This window comes from Callorhinus ursinus, unplaced genomic scaffold (assembly GCF_003265705.2).
Source record: "Callorhinus ursinus isolate GAN/ISIS: 27379988/994484 unplaced genomic scaffold, GSC_fseal_2.0 scaffold12, whole genome shotgun sequence".
Lineage (NCBI taxonomy): Eukaryota > Metazoa > Chordata > Mammalia > Carnivora > Otariidae > Callorhinus > Callorhinus ursinus.
Window position 1 is genome coordinate 76,971,042 of NW_027397074.1, and position 18,246 is coordinate 76,989,287.

At 54.0% G+C, this 18,246-nt stretch overlaps 1 protein-coding gene and 1 long non-coding RNA gene across 2 annotated transcripts in view; one reads left to right on the plus strand and one right to left on the minus strand.

The window, feature by feature from the left end:
• The window catches only part of LOC141373915 (uncharacterized), a 17,759-nt gene extending 4,796 nt beyond the window's left edge, over positions 1 to 12,963 (minus strand). The window contains exons 1-5 of the long non-coding RNA XR_012380365.1: positions 9,465 to 12,963; positions 8,095 to 8,328; positions 3,633 to 3,709; positions 2,549 to 2,690; positions 2,050 to 2,249 (exon numbers count right to left, since the gene is read on the minus strand). This is a non-coding gene — a long non-coding RNA (uncharacterized lncRNA). The remainder of the gene's footprint in view (positions 1 to 2,049; positions 2,250 to 2,548; positions 2,691 to 3,632; positions 3,710 to 8,094; positions 8,329 to 9,464) is intronic.
• CLEC2L (C-type lectin domain family 2 member L) lies at positions 62 to 14,280 on the plus strand. The gene is made up of 5 exons (XM_025854769.2): positions 62 to 181; positions 8,276 to 8,350; positions 10,451 to 10,617; positions 11,464 to 11,564; positions 13,602 to 14,280. The coding sequence occupies exons 2-5, from the start codon at positions 8,338 to 8,340 to the stop codon at positions 13,711 to 13,713; spliced, it is 393 nt and encodes a 130-aa protein (XP_025710554.2). The 5' UTR covers positions 62 to 181; positions 8,276 to 8,337; the 3' UTR covers positions 13,714 to 14,280.
• The last annotated feature ends 3,966 nt before the right edge of the window (positions 14,281 to 18,246 follow it).

The following is an 18,246-nucleotide window of genomic DNA, read 5'->3' on the forward strand; positions in this document are numbered from 1 at the left end:
GCCCGGGAGCCCCCAGCGCGGAGCCGGCCGCCGCCGCCCCCAGCCGCCCGCCCCGCGCCCGCCCCCGCCGCGCCCAGGCTGCGCTCGCCCGCCGAGGCCGAGGGCCGCGGCCCCGAGGGGCTGCTGCGGCGATCGGGGTCGGGCTATGAGGGCAGCACCAGCTGGAAGGCGGCCTTGGAGGGTAAGCGCCCAGCGGCCCTCCATCCCCCCATCCCCCCCCACTCCGGCCCAGGGACCCGGGTCAGAGTCACCTTGGCCAAGCTCCCGGAGGGGAGGGCGGGAGCCCCCGGAGGACTGATTTCAGGGCACTTAGATGCCACATGGCGGAGGGGGTGGGGGGACGTAGCTAGGGACCACCTATACTTAACAGCCTTGACCCTACCTAGGCAGCTAACTCACTCTTTGACCTTGGGAGCAGGTTTCGTGCTCTGAGCCCCAATCTCCTCCAGAATGAAGGGGGGACAGTGTACTGACCGGCCCTCATCCGATGGGCATGTTGAGACGGTGGCTGAAATCTGTAGTAGTGGAAATGCTTTGGGCAAAGCGACAAAAGCTGTAGAGCCCAGAGATGGTGCCAGTGCTCCCGTGGGAAGTGGGGAGAGGGGAGCACGCTGGTGGTGATGGGGGCACATAGGGAGGGGAGATGTGGAGAATATGCCTCAGGTTCTTCCTTGCAAGGTCATGAGTGCCACCTACCTGTTCCAGTCAGATGGGCTCAGGGAGTGACCCCTGGCTAGCTCAGAGGGCAGTAACCAAGTGGAAAATAGATTTCAAGTTCATGGGTTCTTCTGGAAAACTTTGTGGCCCCTGGTGGTGTGTGGTGTGGGAGATGCTAGAGCTGGCAGGGGGGAGGGCTGGCCCTCTGGACTTCTGGGTACTCCTGACATCCCCAGTCCAAAGGCTGAGGATCTGGGCAGTGTTAACTAGGGAAGCCCAGAGCCTGGGTCATGCAACCCGTAGGGACAGAGTATTAGAAAAGGAAGGCTTCCTGGAGTAGGTGACCTTTTAGATGTGGAGAGAAGACAGGGTGCACCGGGCTCAAGGAGTGACATATTCAGGGTCCAGGTGGCCAGAACCAGCCGTTCCCTTGTGGCAAACTGAACTCTGGAGTACTGGGATGGGGGGAAGGGATGGGAAGAGATGAATCTGGAGGGCCCAGATTGTGAATGGCCACCCAGGCCTTGCCAAAGAGTTTGGACTTTGTTCTGCAGGAGCTGTTGAGAGGTTTTAAGCCTAGAATGAGCCAGTGGATTTGCCCTTGGAAGAGTGGCCAGGTCAGTGAGGAAGGTGGGGTGGTGGTCAGGGGCGAGACCTAGCCAGCCCTTGGCAGGGCAGGTGCCTTGCCGCGGAGGGAAAGGTGGGGGCAGTAATGTCAGCGTTTGACCCAGATGCTAGTGGGCCAGGGGTGTGGACTAACTCTGTGCTAACTCTGGAGGCAGGGGCGGTCCGACACCTGGATGGTGATGTGGGACAAAGGAAGCAAAGATGTTGGATCACGGAGTAGAAGAGCCATTGCAGGCTGGGAAGAGTTGAGTTGAATAAAGGTAGACAAACCCCTCTCTCTGCTGGGCATTGTTGGATTTGCCTGTGATCCCTGCTTCCCTCCCGCCCAAGTTATTTCTTGAAGTTGCTCACTCCTTTTGCCTATATGTCTTCATTCATTCCTAAGCATTCCTGCAGGGTCTGTCCTAACCTAACTCTAGCCCCCTGATGGTTAGGGCCTCTTCAGGGGTGATGTGGCCTCTTTCAGTGCCTCTCTGGTTTGCTGGTTCCTATTGTGCCTCCTGCCCTGACTTTGACCCATTCCGCTTCCTGCTCCCCACCCAGGCTGGGTGACCACCTGCAGTTAGGCTGAAGAAGGCAGGAAAATGGCCCAATGGACACTGGCTCTTCCACCCCTGCAGAATCTAGCTGATCTGTACTTCGTGCCTACTTGTGTCCAGCCTTCCAGCCTTGTCTTGCCTGTCCTGGTGTGGCTCCTTACCAGGTCTGGGTCTGGGTCTCATGCCTCCTCTGGTTCTCCCCATGGTCTACCCAGAAGCAGCTTACCCTTGATGCCTGTGGTCCTCAGAGGCTCAGCTTCTGAGGCCTGTGGGCTTTTTCTACAGTAGTTTTAGTATCTGGGGTCCGAGTCCAGGGCGTTCTCCTCCACTGGTGCTCTGATGGTCTGCTGGGTGTTCCCTTGGCACCCCCATCTCCTGTCAGAAGAGGGGAACTCAGGGACCAGGCATGGTCTCTCCAGGCTGTTGCTGTGTGGGCAGAAATCACAGGACAGGGGCTGAGGCAGGCTGGTGAGGTGCAAAGAACATAAAGTCTGGAGTCGGGTAAACCCAAGCCAGATCCTCCACCACCATGGGCTGGCAGGTTTTCAAACTCATTTGAGCCTCAGTTTCCTTATCTACTAAGCTAGATAATGATTTCTGCCTCTCAGGGCCACACAGTGGGGTAGGCTGTGCAGGTGACTCCTCTTCCCAGCTCTCTGGACTTAGCATCCTGCACCTGTGATGGGGGAGCTCAGCTGAAACCCTTGGACTGCTGGTCTACCTACCTTGAGTCGGCTCCCCACTCCAAACTGAAGTCCACGGAATGAGCCCAGTCGACTGACACTGAGAAACACCCGTGATGGGATGATGGGTCTGTCGGGTCTGGGGGCCGAGGGCTGTGCAGCCCTTGCTTAGCCAAGTACCTGTCTTGAGACAAGTGGGAGACTTTTGGACTTGACCAAGCTAAACACTCTTTTATTACCACGCAGCAAACATTTCAGAAGCACCCACGGTGCGCTGGACCCTGTGCTCGGGGCTTTCACGATACTGTCCCATTTAATCCTCACACATACCCTTCCGGGGCTGCTGAGGGCTCTACTGTTCTGCAGATGAGGAAACAGACTCGGAGGGGCTAAGTGTCTTGACCAAGGACACATGTTGGTTGCTAAGGCATGTTTGCCACAAGGGCCCTCTGCCCTGAGAGTTCTTGTATCATCCCGCATGGACCAGGGATCTCGGGCTTCATGAGGCTCAGGGGACAGAAATGAATTGTGTTTGGGGTACGTGTAGCTCTCCTGCCCGTGATCCTCAGACAACGCTGCCGCCTCCAGCGTGGATCCTCTTTTTCTCCTCCCGGGTTAAGCGAAATGGAGAACTTTTTAAATTTAAACTGGGATTAGAGCTCAGGACGTCATGACTTTCCTTCGATAAACAATTAGCTGTATAAATATAAAGCCAAACAGAAGTTCTCCTGATCAAGCCTTCTCTCCCGGTGGCTAATCACTTCTCCTTCCAACCCCCACCCCCACCTCTGGGGAGGGGCTGGGAAAGATGACCCGTTGCTTCGGCCTGGGTTCTAGAAAGACTGGGGGTGACTGGAGATGGGGATATTTCTGGCATCGGGGGTGGGGATGGGGAAGAGTGGCCTGGGGGTACGGCAGGGGACAGAGTGATTCTGCATATCGCCAGGCTATAGATTTTTCAGAGCTCACCGATTTTGAATTTTTAATGTTGAAAGTTTCTTGATTAGGCATCAACCCACAACTTCCTGATCAAAACCACACACATGCATTTAGTAAAGCCTTTTAAAAATTTAAAAATCACCAAACTCTACATTTGATAGTTTCAAAGAGTCAAGACTGTGCTCACCAGACTGTGGCTCTGACAACTCAGAGAGGTCAGCAATGAGTCTCTTCTGGGCTCTGGGTGTGAGGGTGATGGAGCATCTGTTTGGGTTAGGAGCCAGATTTTCAGCTGTCCCTTCCAACATGAGGCTAAATCATACACCTTTATAAACACAAGTAACTGCATCCTCCGAGTCCATCTATTGTGGACCATTGCATGGAAGGAATGGTTGTTGAGTTAGACCCTTCTTACGGCTTGAATTCTATTTCCTCCTGCTCTCCCAAAGAGCTATGTTGAAGCAGATGAACCACCAGCTCCTCAGAACGGGACCTTATTTGCAAATATGGTAATTGCAGATGTGATTAGTTAAGATAGGTGCATACTGTAGTGGGTGGGCTCCTTATAAGACAGCAGTCATATAAAGACAGAGACAACCAGGGAGAAGGTTGTGTGATAAAGAAGGCAGAGCCTGGAATGAGGGGACTGCAAACCAGGGATGAGGAAGATCACCAGGACCTCAGAAGCCAGGAAGAAGCGAGCAAGGACTCCCCTCACTTTCAGAGGGACTGCAGCCCTGCTGGTGCCTTAACTGGGGACTTCTGGCCTCCAGAAGCGTGAGACAATAAGTTTCCGGTGTTGTAGGCCATCCGGTTTGTTCCTAACCCTAGGAAACGAATACGACGTTGTTTTGGATTGCCCAGCCCCACAGTCGTCCTCTGTGAAGGCAGCAGTGAGCAACGAGCCGGGACTCCCTAGAGTGTCCTTTTTCTGTCCACGGTGCCGTGTCCAGAGCAGTTGTCCTCAGGAAAGAGTGAAGAGGCTCCTTGTTTCTGGTGACATTGGAGAAGCGTGCACAGATTCCCCGCCCCCAGAGAGGCCCCCATGTGGCCTCTCCTACAAAGTCAGCTGAGTTTAAGGCTGACTAAGGACATTGTCATTCAGTGCAGCTAAATTCACCTTTGAGTATCTGGGGGTGCTCTGTAACATGCAAGGCAATGGCTTTTTTTTTTTTCCCCTACTGTAGGGAACGCAAAGGCAAGTAAAGCACAGCCCTTTCCCTAAAGGAGGCTGTGGGCTCACCACCACCACCACCACCACCACCACCACCATCATCATCATGGCAGTTGCTAACATTGAACCAGAGCTTGCTATGCCAGACACTCTGCTAAGCCCTGAACATTGGCTTCTCATAAAAATTTTTAAGAGGAAGATACTACTATTCCTTTGTTTTAAAGATGAAGAAAATGAAATAAAATAGAAGCGAAGTAACTTTGTCATGAAAAGTTACTAAATCATCTAGGGAAGTGGCTGAACTGGGATTTGAACCCAGTGAAGTGGTTTAAGATGCGAAGCTCTTACCTTCAAGGCACAAAGCATTATGGTGCCAGCTGTATAGGCCTAGAGGGGCCCGTAGAGAAGGGGGAGGAAGGATCCAGGCAGTGCACTTGCCACAGGGGGTCATCAGGCAGATCAGGCGGATCAGGCCTGCAACAGGCTGCCACTGAGGACAACGAGCAGACACAGAAAGAGCCCAGCCCACGAGGGCAAGCGTGAGGCTCCTCTCTTACCGTGCCCTCAGCCACCTGCCTCTGGACTCCTGGTCACTCGCCAGCACAGTCCTTGCTCATGGGAAGGATTTCAAAACGATGGCTGCACTTGCAAGTAAAGATGGCAGACTGAACACACACATTTTTCCTCCTTCCTTCCAGAAGCTCACTGACATGACAATAAAGGGATTTTTTCAAAGGCCATGAGGACAACAACAACAGGAGAGAAGACAATAGCAATACAGTTGGGAGCTAGGGGGATCAATGATGAGTGGGAGCTGCTTCTATTGGCCTGAGAAGGCTCGGAAAACAGAGGAGCAAGCTGAATCACACGCAGAAGCCCCCAAAGTATGGAGATGGGGGGCACCAGTCATCATGGCAGTGAGTGAAGATAGAGCTGAAACAGGAGGGCTGGTTGAATATTTTAGAAAGGATTTAGTTGCCCAGGTCCTCTTCTCAGCCCTGGCAGGAGCCTGAAGCTAAATCTGAGAGAGGGCAGTACATTTGGGAGCAAGCAAGTACGGGGACATGTACATAATGAATGCTTAGGATGGCCTCCCTCTCCTCTCCTCCTGGTCAAGCCTACACCCTTCAGGAGGGAAACAGAAGAGCCTTCTCCAGGAACTTTGGCCCAACCAGGAGGTTAGCACTCAGAGCACCTTGAGGACCAGCCCAGCCTGGTCACTCTGCTGGGACCCCACAGTTTATAAGCCCCTCCCCAGTCTCGGAGGCTCCAATGGACTCTTCCCTCTTGCCTTAATCAGGAACAAATAGCCAAGGATCTCCAGACATCTGAGGAAACTTGATGACATAGAAACCAGAGACGAAAACAAATGAACAGGAAAAAAAGCAATTTGGAGGAAAAAGAGACTATACAGGGAGAAATAACATTTCTGCCCACCTGTCCTCTCCTCCTCCGCCTCCAAAAAACTATCAGTAATATCCTCAAAGAGATAAGAGAAAACATGGCATCATTTTTTTAAAAAAGATTTATTTATTTATTTTAGGAGGGGATGGGGCAGAGAGAGTCCAAAGCAGACTCCATGCCCAGCACGAGTGCAGAGCCCAAGGCAGGGGCTGTATCCTATTGTGCCGAGATCAGGACCCAAGCCAAAACCAAAAGTCAGATGCTCAACAGACTGCACCACCAAGGAGCTCCAATATGGCATCATGAAAAACAGGATGCTACTGAGAACAGTAGCAAACCACAGCCAAAACAAAAAACAGCCCTGGAAATTAAAAATAATTGCAGAAATGGAAAATTCGGGAGAGAGTAGGAAGATAAAGTTGAGAAAAACCTCCCAGGAAATAGAGCAAAAAGGCAAAAAGATAGTGGGTAAGGGAGAAAAAAAGGAAAGAAACTCAGAGGACCAATTCAAGTGGTCCAACATCTGAAGAATATGACCTCCAGAAAGCGGACAGAGAAAGTGGGTGAGAAGAAACCATTGATGATATAGTTGAAGAAAATTTCCTGGAACTGAAGGACATGAGCCTCCAGATTGAACAGGTCCATTGATTGCCTAGTCTAGTGGGTGAAAATGGACCCAAACGAAGACATGGCACGCATGATGAAATTTTAGAAGACTGTGTGATAAAGAAAAGATCCTTTAAAGTTTCTGAGGGGTGGGGGCGGGATGCGGAAAGCAAATGATATTAAAAGGATTATGGATGAGGTTGGCTCTGGAGCCATTTTTCCAAGAGCAACACTGGAGCTAGAACACAATTAAGTAATGCCCTCAACATTCTTTGGAAGGAGAATTCTTTCCAACCTGTAGTACTCAGGCCTCTGGGTTCACAACCCCAGGGGCAGCATTCGCCACAGGACCCTGCGTGAAAGTTTGCTGCTGGGGCTGTGCAGGGCGGTGGAAGGTGTACTCCACCAGAACAAAGGAGTGAACTAAGGACGTAGGATAGAAGAGGCAGGAGAAGCAGTACATGAGGGAGGCAGAGAGACCCTCAGGCTGTTGGCAAAGGGGATTTCAGTGTGGCGGTGGGCTTAGAAGGCAAAATCAGATGGCAGCAGCTCAGAAGGTTCTGGGGGACGCCTGTTATGGACTCGATGTTCATGTTCCCCCCAAGTGTCAATCAACAGAGGAATGGATAAACAACAACAGCAAATATATATGTATATAGGAGTATATATATATACATGTATTCATACAATGGAATATTATTCAGCCATGAAAAGGAATGACATTCTGACACATGGTACAACACGGATGAGCCTTGAAAGCATTGAGTTAAGTGAAATAAGTCAGACACAAAAGGACAAATATTGTATGATTCCACTTACATGAAATCTCTAGGATAGGCAAGTTCATAGAGACCAGAAAGTAGGTTACAGGTAACCAGGGGCTGGGGGAGGTGGGAACCGGGAGTGAAAGCTTAATCAGTACTGAGTTCCTGTTTGGGTGGTGAGAAAGTTGTGCAAATAGACAGTGGGGATCGTTGCACAACATCATGAATGGAATTAATGCCGCTAATTGTGCGCTTAAAAATGGTTTAAATGGCAACTTTGATGTTATGTCTGTTTTATGACAGTAAGAAAAACTTAGAGTCTATGTCTAAGGTCTAAAAGGGTTCTTCCACTAAAAAGAAAATAAAAATGTTCAGTGATAACAAAAAATAAATAAAAATTTAAAAGCGGGGAAGGCAGAGGATCAGGGGAGGTTTTGTGAAGAGGATGGAAGGTGCAGGGTGGGCAGGATTCCAGGGGTAGCGGGGGCGGGTGGCGCGGAGGAGAAGAGCTCTGGGGGCAAAGACCCAGCCCTGGGGCTGTGAGCACAGGCGGGGTTATTTCAGGGAATCCGCGTGGCTGAAACCGGGAGCAGGCAGAGAAGCGGCAGGAGGTAAGGACTGGAAAGTTTGGTGCCACAGAAGGCGGCAAGCGCAGAGCCTTGGAAGGGGTGGGTTTAGGCAGCAGGGTCGAAGATTCAGACCTGGGCTCCAGAACGGCGGCTCTGGGACTTCGGCGAGCAGCAGGTTCCCGCGGAGGGCTTGTGAAAACTCAGCCTGCTGGGCCCAGGCCAGAGTTCTCTGGCGTCGGGACCTGGGGCTTGGCGGTGGGGCTTGGCAGTGGGGTGGGTGGCCGCGTACTGAACCCCTTCTTTCTCTCCTCAGACACCACCACACGTCTCCTGCTGGGGGCCATCGCGGTCCTTCTATTTGCCATCCTGGTGGTGATGAGCATCTTGGGTGAGCATGGATGTCCGGGCGGGGTACACACACCTTGTCAAAATCAGGTCTCATTCGGTAAAGAAAGGTTCCGAACACACCACGTATTCCGTGGGGCCCAAAGCATAGAAAACAGAGTGCCTGTTTCTGGGTGAGAGTTTAGCCTAAAATAATATATCCACACAATGACTCTCCCTGTCCCCTTTACTAAGCCACGCGGGGGAGTGGCCAGGTGACTTCGGTACGCAGAGCCAACCTGAGGTGAGTTAGACAGGCACTGCTTCTTGGAGACGGTTTGGGGACAAGGGCCTTGAAAGATCACATTCATTCATTTAACAAACATTTATGGAGCCCCGCTGTGTGTTAGGCCTCCTAAATGCTGAGGATAAAAGAAAAAGAAAGAAAGAAAGAAAGAAAGAGAGAGAGAGAGAGAGAGAGAGAGAGAGAGAGAGAGAGAAAGAAAGAAAGAAAGGAAGGAAGGAAGGAAGGAAGGAAGAGAGAGAGAGAGAGAAAGAAAGAAAAAGAAAGAAAGAAGGAAAGAAAGAAAGAAAGGAAAGAAAGAAAGAAAGAAAGAGAAAGAAAGAGTGACTATGACATCATCTCTGCTGCCCAGTTCTGGAGGCATCCCTGCTAGGGGGCTTCCCGTGTGGGACTGAAAGAGGGAAAGGAATAAAAGGGAGGAAACCCTCCAAGGACAGGCAAGGCTCTATGACCAGAAGATTGGGCTGCTTTTTATGGATTCCAGTCAAAATGTGTGGTGGGTTCTAAAGGGTTTGCAAAGGGATTTCAGTGCCTCTGTCTTTAATCTTTGAGAAGCACCCAGAGGTGGGCACTTTGAAAGGGGAGAGAAGTCCAGTGATAGTATTAGCTCCCACCAAACCCTCCCCTTTGGGCATGCATGATTATCAGGGGATTTGTGAGTGTTTAGAAAAGAATATGGCGACCACTGGTGCGAGCTTGGATTCATCTAGAATAATCACTACGAATTAAATTAGTTTCCTTTTGTCCTTGTGCTAGGTTGGGGAGGTCAGAGCAACGTGAAGACATAGCGTGTTGTGGTTTTCGTAAAGCACAACAGAATCTCTGTGGAGGTCCTTGTGGAAGAGTTGACATGTGCCCACGCCATGGTTAATACCTTAGTGGTCCTGTAGCCCACCGAGCAGATAGGCTGGAGTGTTGATTATTTAATTGGTGTCGGTGTGGCTGTAGGTCCCTCAGGGCTGGAGTACCACAGGCCTGTTCTTGGCTCTGTCCCCGTCGACATTTTAATCACTCACTTGTACGAAAACAAACAAAAAGATGCTTATGGAATTTGTAGGTGACACAAGGATGCTCAGGGCAACAGATGAAGGGTGCTTAATATGACAGGTGGGAAAAAAAATCAAGATCAAAATGTATCTTTCAAAACTCGAGCCAATGTGAATGAGATAAAGGTGGAAGAAATAAACATAAGATCTCCAAATGGATTTAAAAGGTGATTGATACATATTCTGGACACAGGGGAGACCCGGCTTGGAAACAGATCACATGAAACCAAGCGAAGGGCATGTTCTGCCTGCCGAGGAAAGCGCACGTATGCACGTACCCACTGATTCCTTTCCTGGAAGCAGTCTGTAGACTGGAAAGCCCGTAGCCACTGGAAGGAGTGTGGCCATCACTGTTGCTGGGGGTGGGGCCACATCTGGTGTGTTCTATTCTGTTCTGGGGGCAGCATTTGGGTGCCCGTGTGGACACACCGTAGTGAGCCAGGCAGGATGGAGAGGCTTGGACACGTGGCCTCCAGATCTTTTCTAAATCGGTGTTTCTGGGCTTCCATGCCTCAGGGAGTTTGGGGAGAGAGAGGAGCTCTGACCCCAGGGGCTAATCTCCTGGCACTTCTCTTGGTGGTCATGCCCTTGCCAGCCTCCCCAATTTCCCTACCCTGTTTATTGGGTCACCACTCTTTTCCCTGCTGGGCACCGTGAGAGGGGCTCATCTGGGGAGAGGGCCACCTGAGGCACCCCGGAGGGCACCGAAGTCAGGCAGGTGGAGGGAGCACTGGGTCGCTGAGCAGGACTCTTGAGGCCTGAGCAGGGGCCAGGCTTGCTGTCAGACGCTGAGTCCCCTCTGTCTCCCCTGCAGCTTCCAAGGGCTGTATCAAGTGCGAGGCGCCCTGCCCGGAAGACTGGCTGCTCTACGGAAGGAAATGCTACTTCTTTTCTGATGAGCCGAGGGACTGGAACACGGGCAGACAGTATTGCCATACTCACGAGGCCGCGCTGGCCGTGATCCAAAGCCAGAAGGAGCTGGTGAGCGCTGGGCCGGGGGCGACCTCGGGGGAGAACCCCACTCCTGGGGTGTGGCGGCCCCCATGACATGTTTCCAGCCAGGGGTGTGCTGGTGGGCCCTGTGGGGTGCGAGCACGTTTCCGAGTGGCTCCTGTTTCCACTGCTGTGGTGAAGGCCAACGGATTTCAAGCCAAGGCTGGTTTGCTGAGCTCAGCTCAGTATCACAGTGTGAGAATTACAAATTATAAACGCCCTTGCGAATGAAGAACACACTGGCACCTTCTACTCGCCCAAATCAGGGCATGAGCTCTCGATGAACACCCAAAACAGTTTCTCAGTAGAAAAGTGAAAGAAACACAATGAATGAGTCTGTTGTCCGTTTTGGATTTTGAGGGTAACAGTGGTGTGGCAATCCAAAATAGCAGGTAATCGAAAAATCACTTCTGTTCGTCTTTGATACACAGTACAGCATCTCCCTGCTGCAGAGAAAGGCCCAGAAGTATGGAGGTAGAAGGACACCCAAACTGAACGTCGTGATTTGTCCCAGACCATCCAATACGTGGGCAATCCCAGGCTTCCTGAAAATCAGGAATACTGACGGGCGGGCTGGACCACTGAGCTAGGAGGACAAACCTTGTTCTAGGCTTTCTGGTCCAGCGGGCATGCTCCCAACTGCTGGGAGGGAGGTCAGCAAGAGTGCAAGGCGCTCTGTGACCCCAGCTTCTTACTTGTGGGATGCAGTGAGGGATCCCCCTTTCAGCATCTGTATATCCTGGGAGCCAGTCTTCTCAGCTGAGGTTAGTCTTGGGATATATGAACAGTCAGGAAACTGCAGATGACTCGGGTTTCCCTCTTTCCTTGATACAGGAGTTTATGTTCAAGTTCACACGGAGGGAGCCCTGGATTGGTCTGCGCAGAGTCGGGGACGAATTCCACTGGGTCAATGGGGACCCGTTTGACCCGGACACGTGAGCTGAGGCTTCATCTTCTCGCCACTGAACTTAGACTGGGGAAGGTCTAGCGCCCCCCGCCCCCCCCCCCCCCCCCAGACACTGCCTCCTGAGGGAGAACCACTGAGTTCTGTGATAGCTAGAGTTCCTAACCTCCAGGGTCAGCAGCGTGTGACCGAGATAATAATAATGAAGAGGGCTTTACTTCTCTCTCTCTCCCCTAATGTCCAGCCTGGTTTGGCAGCTCTACTGGATGTAGTCATCAGAGCTTCCTGCTGTGGGGCTTGGGCTCTTTCCATCTTGTGGCTCCCCACCTGGGGAGCAGCTTGTCTGTGTGGCTCAGTGTGGCTCAGAGGAAGGGGAAGACATGGTCTGGGTGTCCCTCTGCATTGGCCAGAACTTAGCCGCTCGACCACACTGCCCGCAGGGGAGGGTGGGGATGGGGTCTCTATTCTGGGCAGCCATGTGTTGCCTAAACATTGTTCCTGTGGAAGAAAGGGGCTCTAACCCCGGGGTACTGTGAGCACTCCCTTAGAACACACAGTGCCTGCGGGTGCTGGCCGTGTGTGAAATGGTGGGATTGCTTGTGTGACCCAAGGCGTGTGCACATGAGAGTGTGCTGGGGCGGCAGGTGTGTGATATCAGGGCCTGGTTTGTCGGGTGCTGGTGGCAGGGGTCATGGGTGGTGGGGGTGGGAGTGTCTGGCTGTGGCAGTGGGGGTGGTGATAGTGTGTGTGTCTTGGGGGGTAGTCCAGGTTTAGGGGAGCATAGGGGAGGGCATACAGGGGAATAAGAACCTCAGTTTCTAGTCCAGCCCCTAAGGCTGGAGGAATAGGCCTTGAGGAGCCGGGTGGGGGCACAGCTGCTCACCTGATGATGATGATGAGGCAGGAGGGTCCCCAAGGCAGGAGAAGTAGGAGGCACCCAAGACCTCCAGCCCCCCTCCATGTCTGGAAGCTGGCGATCAGCCACCTTCCCATTTGAGGCGGGCTTAGGGCTTAGCCTCCGGGAGGTGAGCATCCTGTCAGCTCTTTCCCTCCTTTGCCCTGGCTCCTGTGCCCTTCATTTTGCACCCCCTTTTCGTCCTCATTGTCTCTTCCTTTTTTTTCTCTATCCTTTTCCCACCTTCATCCCAGATCTGTCCTTAGAGCTGCTGAGAAGTCTTGCACTTTCTATCTCTCTCTCCCCTTTTCTGGAAGCTTCCTGCTCCCAGAACCTGGGAGAGCCCTGGAGGCTGGGGTCCCCAGCGTGCTGACCATCTGCCAACCATTGGGCCTTTAGGTCGTGTTTCTCTGGCACTGAGGTAGTCCTGCCTGGCACCCACTCTTGAGGTCATTCTGGTACCCTCTCTTGTGAGACCCCAGCACTAGCCTTGGCGGGGGCCTCAGATCCGGGTGACCAAAGGAGGTTGAGAAGAAATCCTGAAATTCAAAAGGAATGATTTTAGGTAGAAAGAACCCCTACCCCCCACATCTACTGATGATGTCCGTGAATTTGTGGGCAACACACAGCCTGGGCGCCAAACGCCGGGGTAATCAGGTCCACCCCTGCGAGGTAGTTTCATTTAGCTCATCTCTGCTGGGCTCTTCCTGTGCTAGAACTGTGTGCTCATCAGGGGAGCCAAGATGGGAGGGGCACGGAGCCCACTGTGTGGGTGCTGACCGCCTGGGGGACTGGCAGGGACAGACAGACACAGGCCTCCATGTCCCACGGTGCAGGCAGGTGCTGTGGGGAGGGAGGCTGGGCAGAGGGTGGTCCTGAACGGGATTCTGGCTCATGGGACAAGTGAGCTAACTCTGGAAGGATGCAGAAGCAGGATGGGAAAGTGCAGGGTATGTTCAGGAGATGTCTGTGGGCATCCTCAGGGTGGCTGGAGCCGTGGTGCACACAGTAGGTAGACAATGGGGGGAGCCACACTAGAAAGTTCTATAGGGGTTAAAAGTAGTGGAAGGTGGCTCCAGAGGGAGGGACAGGTCACCGGGCCTCCAGGGCCACCCAGCAACGGGCTATGCATGCCAGGGTGTAAGTGCCTGCTCTCTTGTCTTCTGGCCACAGATTCCCCATCTCAGGCCTGGGAGAGTGTGTCTTTGTGGAGCCCACCAGGCTGGTGTCAACGGAGTGTCTGATGACCCGGCCCTGGGTGTGCAGCAAGATGGCCTACACATGAGGTGGGTCAGGCCAGAGGCGGCCCTCCAGCCAGGCTCCAAGACCGGCCTGCCCCGCTCCTCTCCAAGGCGAAGCAGTGAGGAGGGTGCCTTCCACCCCCGGCCACTGTTCCAGGTCCCACACAGCCCTGGTTCCTGGTCTCCTTGGCCCCAGGCAGGTCCTGTGGCTCAGCCGTCAAATCCCACATGCTCAGTAGTGTAGGCATCCCCCCCACACACACACACATGCACACATGCACACACACAGACGCATGCATAGGCATGCACAGCCCCTCCTCAAGGTCAGAGTCCACTCTTAGTCACCCCAAGTCCCTCCCTGGGCCCGCGCTGGAACATGTCTCCCCCATGCGGCCCTGGTGCTTGGAGGAAGGGTAGGCGCTGACACGGATTGCATCACTGTCTGCATAATCATTTCTCCCCTGGGTGCTGGGGAGGCAGGGAGGGCGGGCTTCCCGGCACGGGGGCCCCTCCACCACCCTCTTCGTCCGGCCCGGGGTTCTCAGGCAGGCCCCTGCTGTGTCTGGGGTGCTCTTGTGTTGGTCACTGACAGAATAAAGAAATGACTGGCGTCCAGAGGAATCGGCTGCCATTTGTTTCAGGGCCATGGTTTGGGGGTGGGGAGCAGAGGGACACATCTCTGGGGGCCTGTCTGTGAGGAGTCGTCACTGAGATGCACTTGATCTAGCGTGGCAGGTGGCAGCGTGTAGGAGCCGAGGACAAAAGCACATTCTGGGGTCTCAGGGCACCATTTAATTTGGCTGGGCTACCGAGTTATTCTTAGATGTCTGAGGGGTGTGTTCCATCTGGTTCCTTCATTACTATTCGACTCAATATGACAAACGTTTATTCATATCACACCTACCACGTGCTAGACACCCCGCCAGGCGTGGGGATCAACAGCTTTATCCCCCAAGGAGTACACAGGGAGCAGAGGCAACAGCTTGGGAAGCACCAGAATGTTCTGGAACACAGTGGAGGGATGGCTTATACTGCCTTAGGGGAGAAGGGGGGGTGGGCTGAGTGGGAGGAATCGCCATGCAGAAAAGATGATGTTCATGGTGCGTGGGAAAGAGTGTGTGCAGGTCCTACAGCCTCTTCTTACCCTCCTCGCTCTGCCTGGGGAGGAGGTGGGGGTCTGGCAGTTCCCCTGGGCCTGTAGAGGCTCCACGTGCCACCACCCCAACACACACACACACCCCTGGGGCCCCAGAGCTCGCCCTAGTGGGGCCTGGACCTCCCCAGCCTCCGCTCAGTGCCCCGGACTGGCTGAGGTGTGGGCTGCTGGCCGGGGAGCCGCATGCAGGTGAATTTGGGTCCTGGCCCATTTTCAGAAAATAGCTCAGAGGGAAACCAGGTCCTGCTTTGCTCTGCTCAGTCCTTTTACTGTTGGGTTTCAGGCAAAACTGTCAGCTTGGTTTTGTTGAACTTTCTGCCTGCTTTCCAGATATCTAGTAAAATATGGGCATTTTTGTGATCTCCTGTTTTGTCTTTAGCGGGAAGCCAGTGAGGAACCTGAGTGCAGGATAAAGAGCGGACAGTGTGGTGGTGGTGCCCCGGGCGGGGAGGGTGGCAGGAAGGCCACCACCTTCCCTGCACGTGTGGGAAATGTGTCGCGGGGCTGAGGACTGAGGAAGTGGTCAGCGGCCGCAGCTACTTTGTGTGTGTGGGGGGGGAGATTTGGGGATAGTCTCCCTCCCGCCCATTCTCAGTCATGCACAGGCCCGTGGTCCTCACCAGCATCTTTCCCTCAAAGATGGCGAGGCTCACAAGCCTTGCAGGTGGTAGCCACAGGCATGTCGGAGGCAGGAAATCCTGCCACAGGTGGTAAAACCGTGCGTGGCAGAGTCCTAAGGCCCCGAGCTCTGCTCTCGGCCCGCCGGGTGGGTGCAGGTGGGGAGAACCGAACAATGAGGGGGGCTGGGAAGGGAGCAGCGCGACAAGACAGGGGATGATGAACCCGTGCCATTCCGATCTTACCTCTTACTCAGTTATCCAAAGCCTGCCATCCGCCGCTTCCAAGTACACACTGGCAAATAAGCTCTCCTGCCCTTGGGTCTGTCCTGGGAACACACCACAATTCTAAATCAGTTTCAGCTGATTTAAATTAGCTGATTAAATCAGCTAAAGGAACCCAGACTCAGGGTCGCCAAGGTTTTCGGAGTTTTCCCATCTGGTGCCTACCAAGGAAGGAAACGCAGGACGGAAAGCAAACACTGGCCCGCGGAAATGCGGAAATGTATAGGCAATGCTTCCCAAGGCTGGAGAGGGCTGAGCACCTAACCCTAACCCTCCCCCGAGGGCTGAGCCCGCCCGGTCGGCGGGGCTGCTGGGCCTGGTGCTGTGCTCTTGGCGGCCACAGGGGGCAGCACCGAGGACGGGCACCCCGCTGTTTTCCGGCACCCCCCCCCCCCCCCGCCTTCCGCCCCACCTGCGCGCACCACCCTGCGCCACGAGGGCCCAAGGGACCCCCCCCCTTCCCTGGGCCCCACTCCTGAGCCCCTTCGGAGGGTTTTTCCTTGCCGAGGCGACCCCTGGCGTTGAGAGTGTGCTTACCTCGGAGCCTGGGCTGCCGCTCCCTGGGTGGATTTGAACCCAAACCCCAGGCCGGTCCTCGGTGAAGCCCTGGAGCGGGCAGGGCCCCTGTGGAAGGCTGAGCACGCACGGCAGGCGCTCCTCAGACGGCCTCTGTGGGGATGGAGGGCGACAGGGAGGACTGGCTAAGCGCGCGGGGCTGTGCCGCCAGGTCAGCTGGTGTCTGTCGGCTTAGTCCGTCTCCGCCCTGCAAGGCCCGCACTGCCCGCCCGCGCTTACAGATGAGGAGCAGACTCAGAGAGGTCACGGGACTGGCTCCACGCCACACAGCTGCGGGGTGGTGGAGGCAGGGTCTGAACCCACCCCCACGCCACAGGGCCCTTGGGAAGCCACTTGTGTGGCACCCATTTCCCTTGCCTAGCCAGCTCTGAGGCCGGCTCTGGGGAGGGAGGGTTGGGAGGGTGTACGTGTGGGGGTGCGGGGCCACCCTGGGAAAACACGATGGATGCCCACAGGCGATCCTTTTTCTGGACACTTTTGTCTCCTTCATATGATTTTCATTTAAATTACCCACAGAGGGTGGGGGTAATGCAAATAAATGCCTTCTGTCCTTCTCCTCCTTCAAGGTCGGGCTGGAGCGACCCTCAGACGCCACCCCAGGCAGTAGCAGCTCTCAGTGGCCACTCCCTTCCCCAAAACCTCCAGCACTTAGGACCGAGCCTCTCACAAGGCCCGAGTCTCCTGGCCTTGTCATCTGTGACTCCTCTCTTCACCCCATCTGACTGCTCTGCCATCTGATTATGAAGCCCTGGATGCTAGGGACTGTGTTGTTGGCCTCTTCATGGCACACATAGCACCTGCTCCGAAGATGGTTCCCATGACCGTGGGGTTGCCCACAGCGCCTGGAGCCGTGTGCCACGGCGGGAGATGGCAGAGGCTGCTGTGGTCAGACTTGTCTTTTAAGCTTTGGTGGCCATGGCGTGGTTTTAGAGGCTCAGCAAAGATGAATCTTTAATGTGCTTTGCTTCAGTTAGATGAGCTCACTCACGTTCCCTAAGCGTGCACGTACTGGGTGGGCTGGGTGGGCGGGGGCCCAGAGGTACAGTGAGGGCGAGCTGTCCCAGCCTCCAAAATGTCCTTTGCATCATGCACAGATGGGGGCCTGGCTGTGAATGGAAACCAGGCACTGCTGACTGGCCTTGGCTGCTGAAGGTTCCTGGGCTCACCAGGATAACCGTGCTAATGTCACCGTGTCATTCTGTAAAAGATGACCTGGTTTTCAGAAAGACCCACTGTCTGCTGGCAGTTCTTACAGGAGAGGGTGGAGGTGGGCGAGGTACCTGCCTCTGTTCTCTTCTTGGTCGGTAGCATATGGGACTCAAACTGGGGGCATCTGGAAAGCCTCCTGCCACCTTCATCAGAGATCCCCGCTCTCTGTCGGGCAGCCTGGAGTGGACACATTCTGGGTCTGGCTCCCAAGACCTGCCTGAGACTAGTCTGGGGCTAGCTCTATCGACCAGCTGGTGTTGGAGCTCTGGCCGCATTGCTAAGCCTCTCCGACCTCAGGCTTCACCTCTCTAAAGTAGAAATTGTGCCTGCCTTGTCTACTTCACAGGGTTTTGAGAATTGTAGGGGTGAGAATTTCAGGGGTTAGACATTACCTACCCCATTCTCACTGTCCACGAGGCCCAGAGAGGTTAAGTAACATGTCTGGGGTCACACAGCTAGAGCTAGAACCCAGGTCTTATGGCCCTCCTGCTCCCTGTTTATACTCTTATTATTACACGTGTCCTGCTTTGTTTACTTGTTCTCCATCCTTGCAGAAGTGTAAGCTCCTCGAGAGCAGGGGTCCACTCTCACACTCCTTTGTTTCTTTGGCATCTGGTGCATACAGAAGGTACTCAATAAATACGTGTTGAACTAAACTAACCTTGACTGCTAGTGTCAGTGTTGTTTCCTCTGCACATGCTGTCTCTAATCCTGGAAACCTGTACTTCCAGCTC

Coding starts and splice junctions, on each gene's coding strand:
- CLEC2L (XM_025854769.2), top strand. Junction 10,618..11,463: donor TCCAAAGCCAGAAGGAGCTG/GTGAGCGCTGGG, acceptor TCCTTGATACAG/GAGTTTATGTTCAAGTTCAC. Junction 11,565..13,601: donor GACCCGTTTGACCCGGACAC/GTGAGCTGAGGC, acceptor TTCTGGCCACAG/ATTCCCCATCTCAGGCCTGG.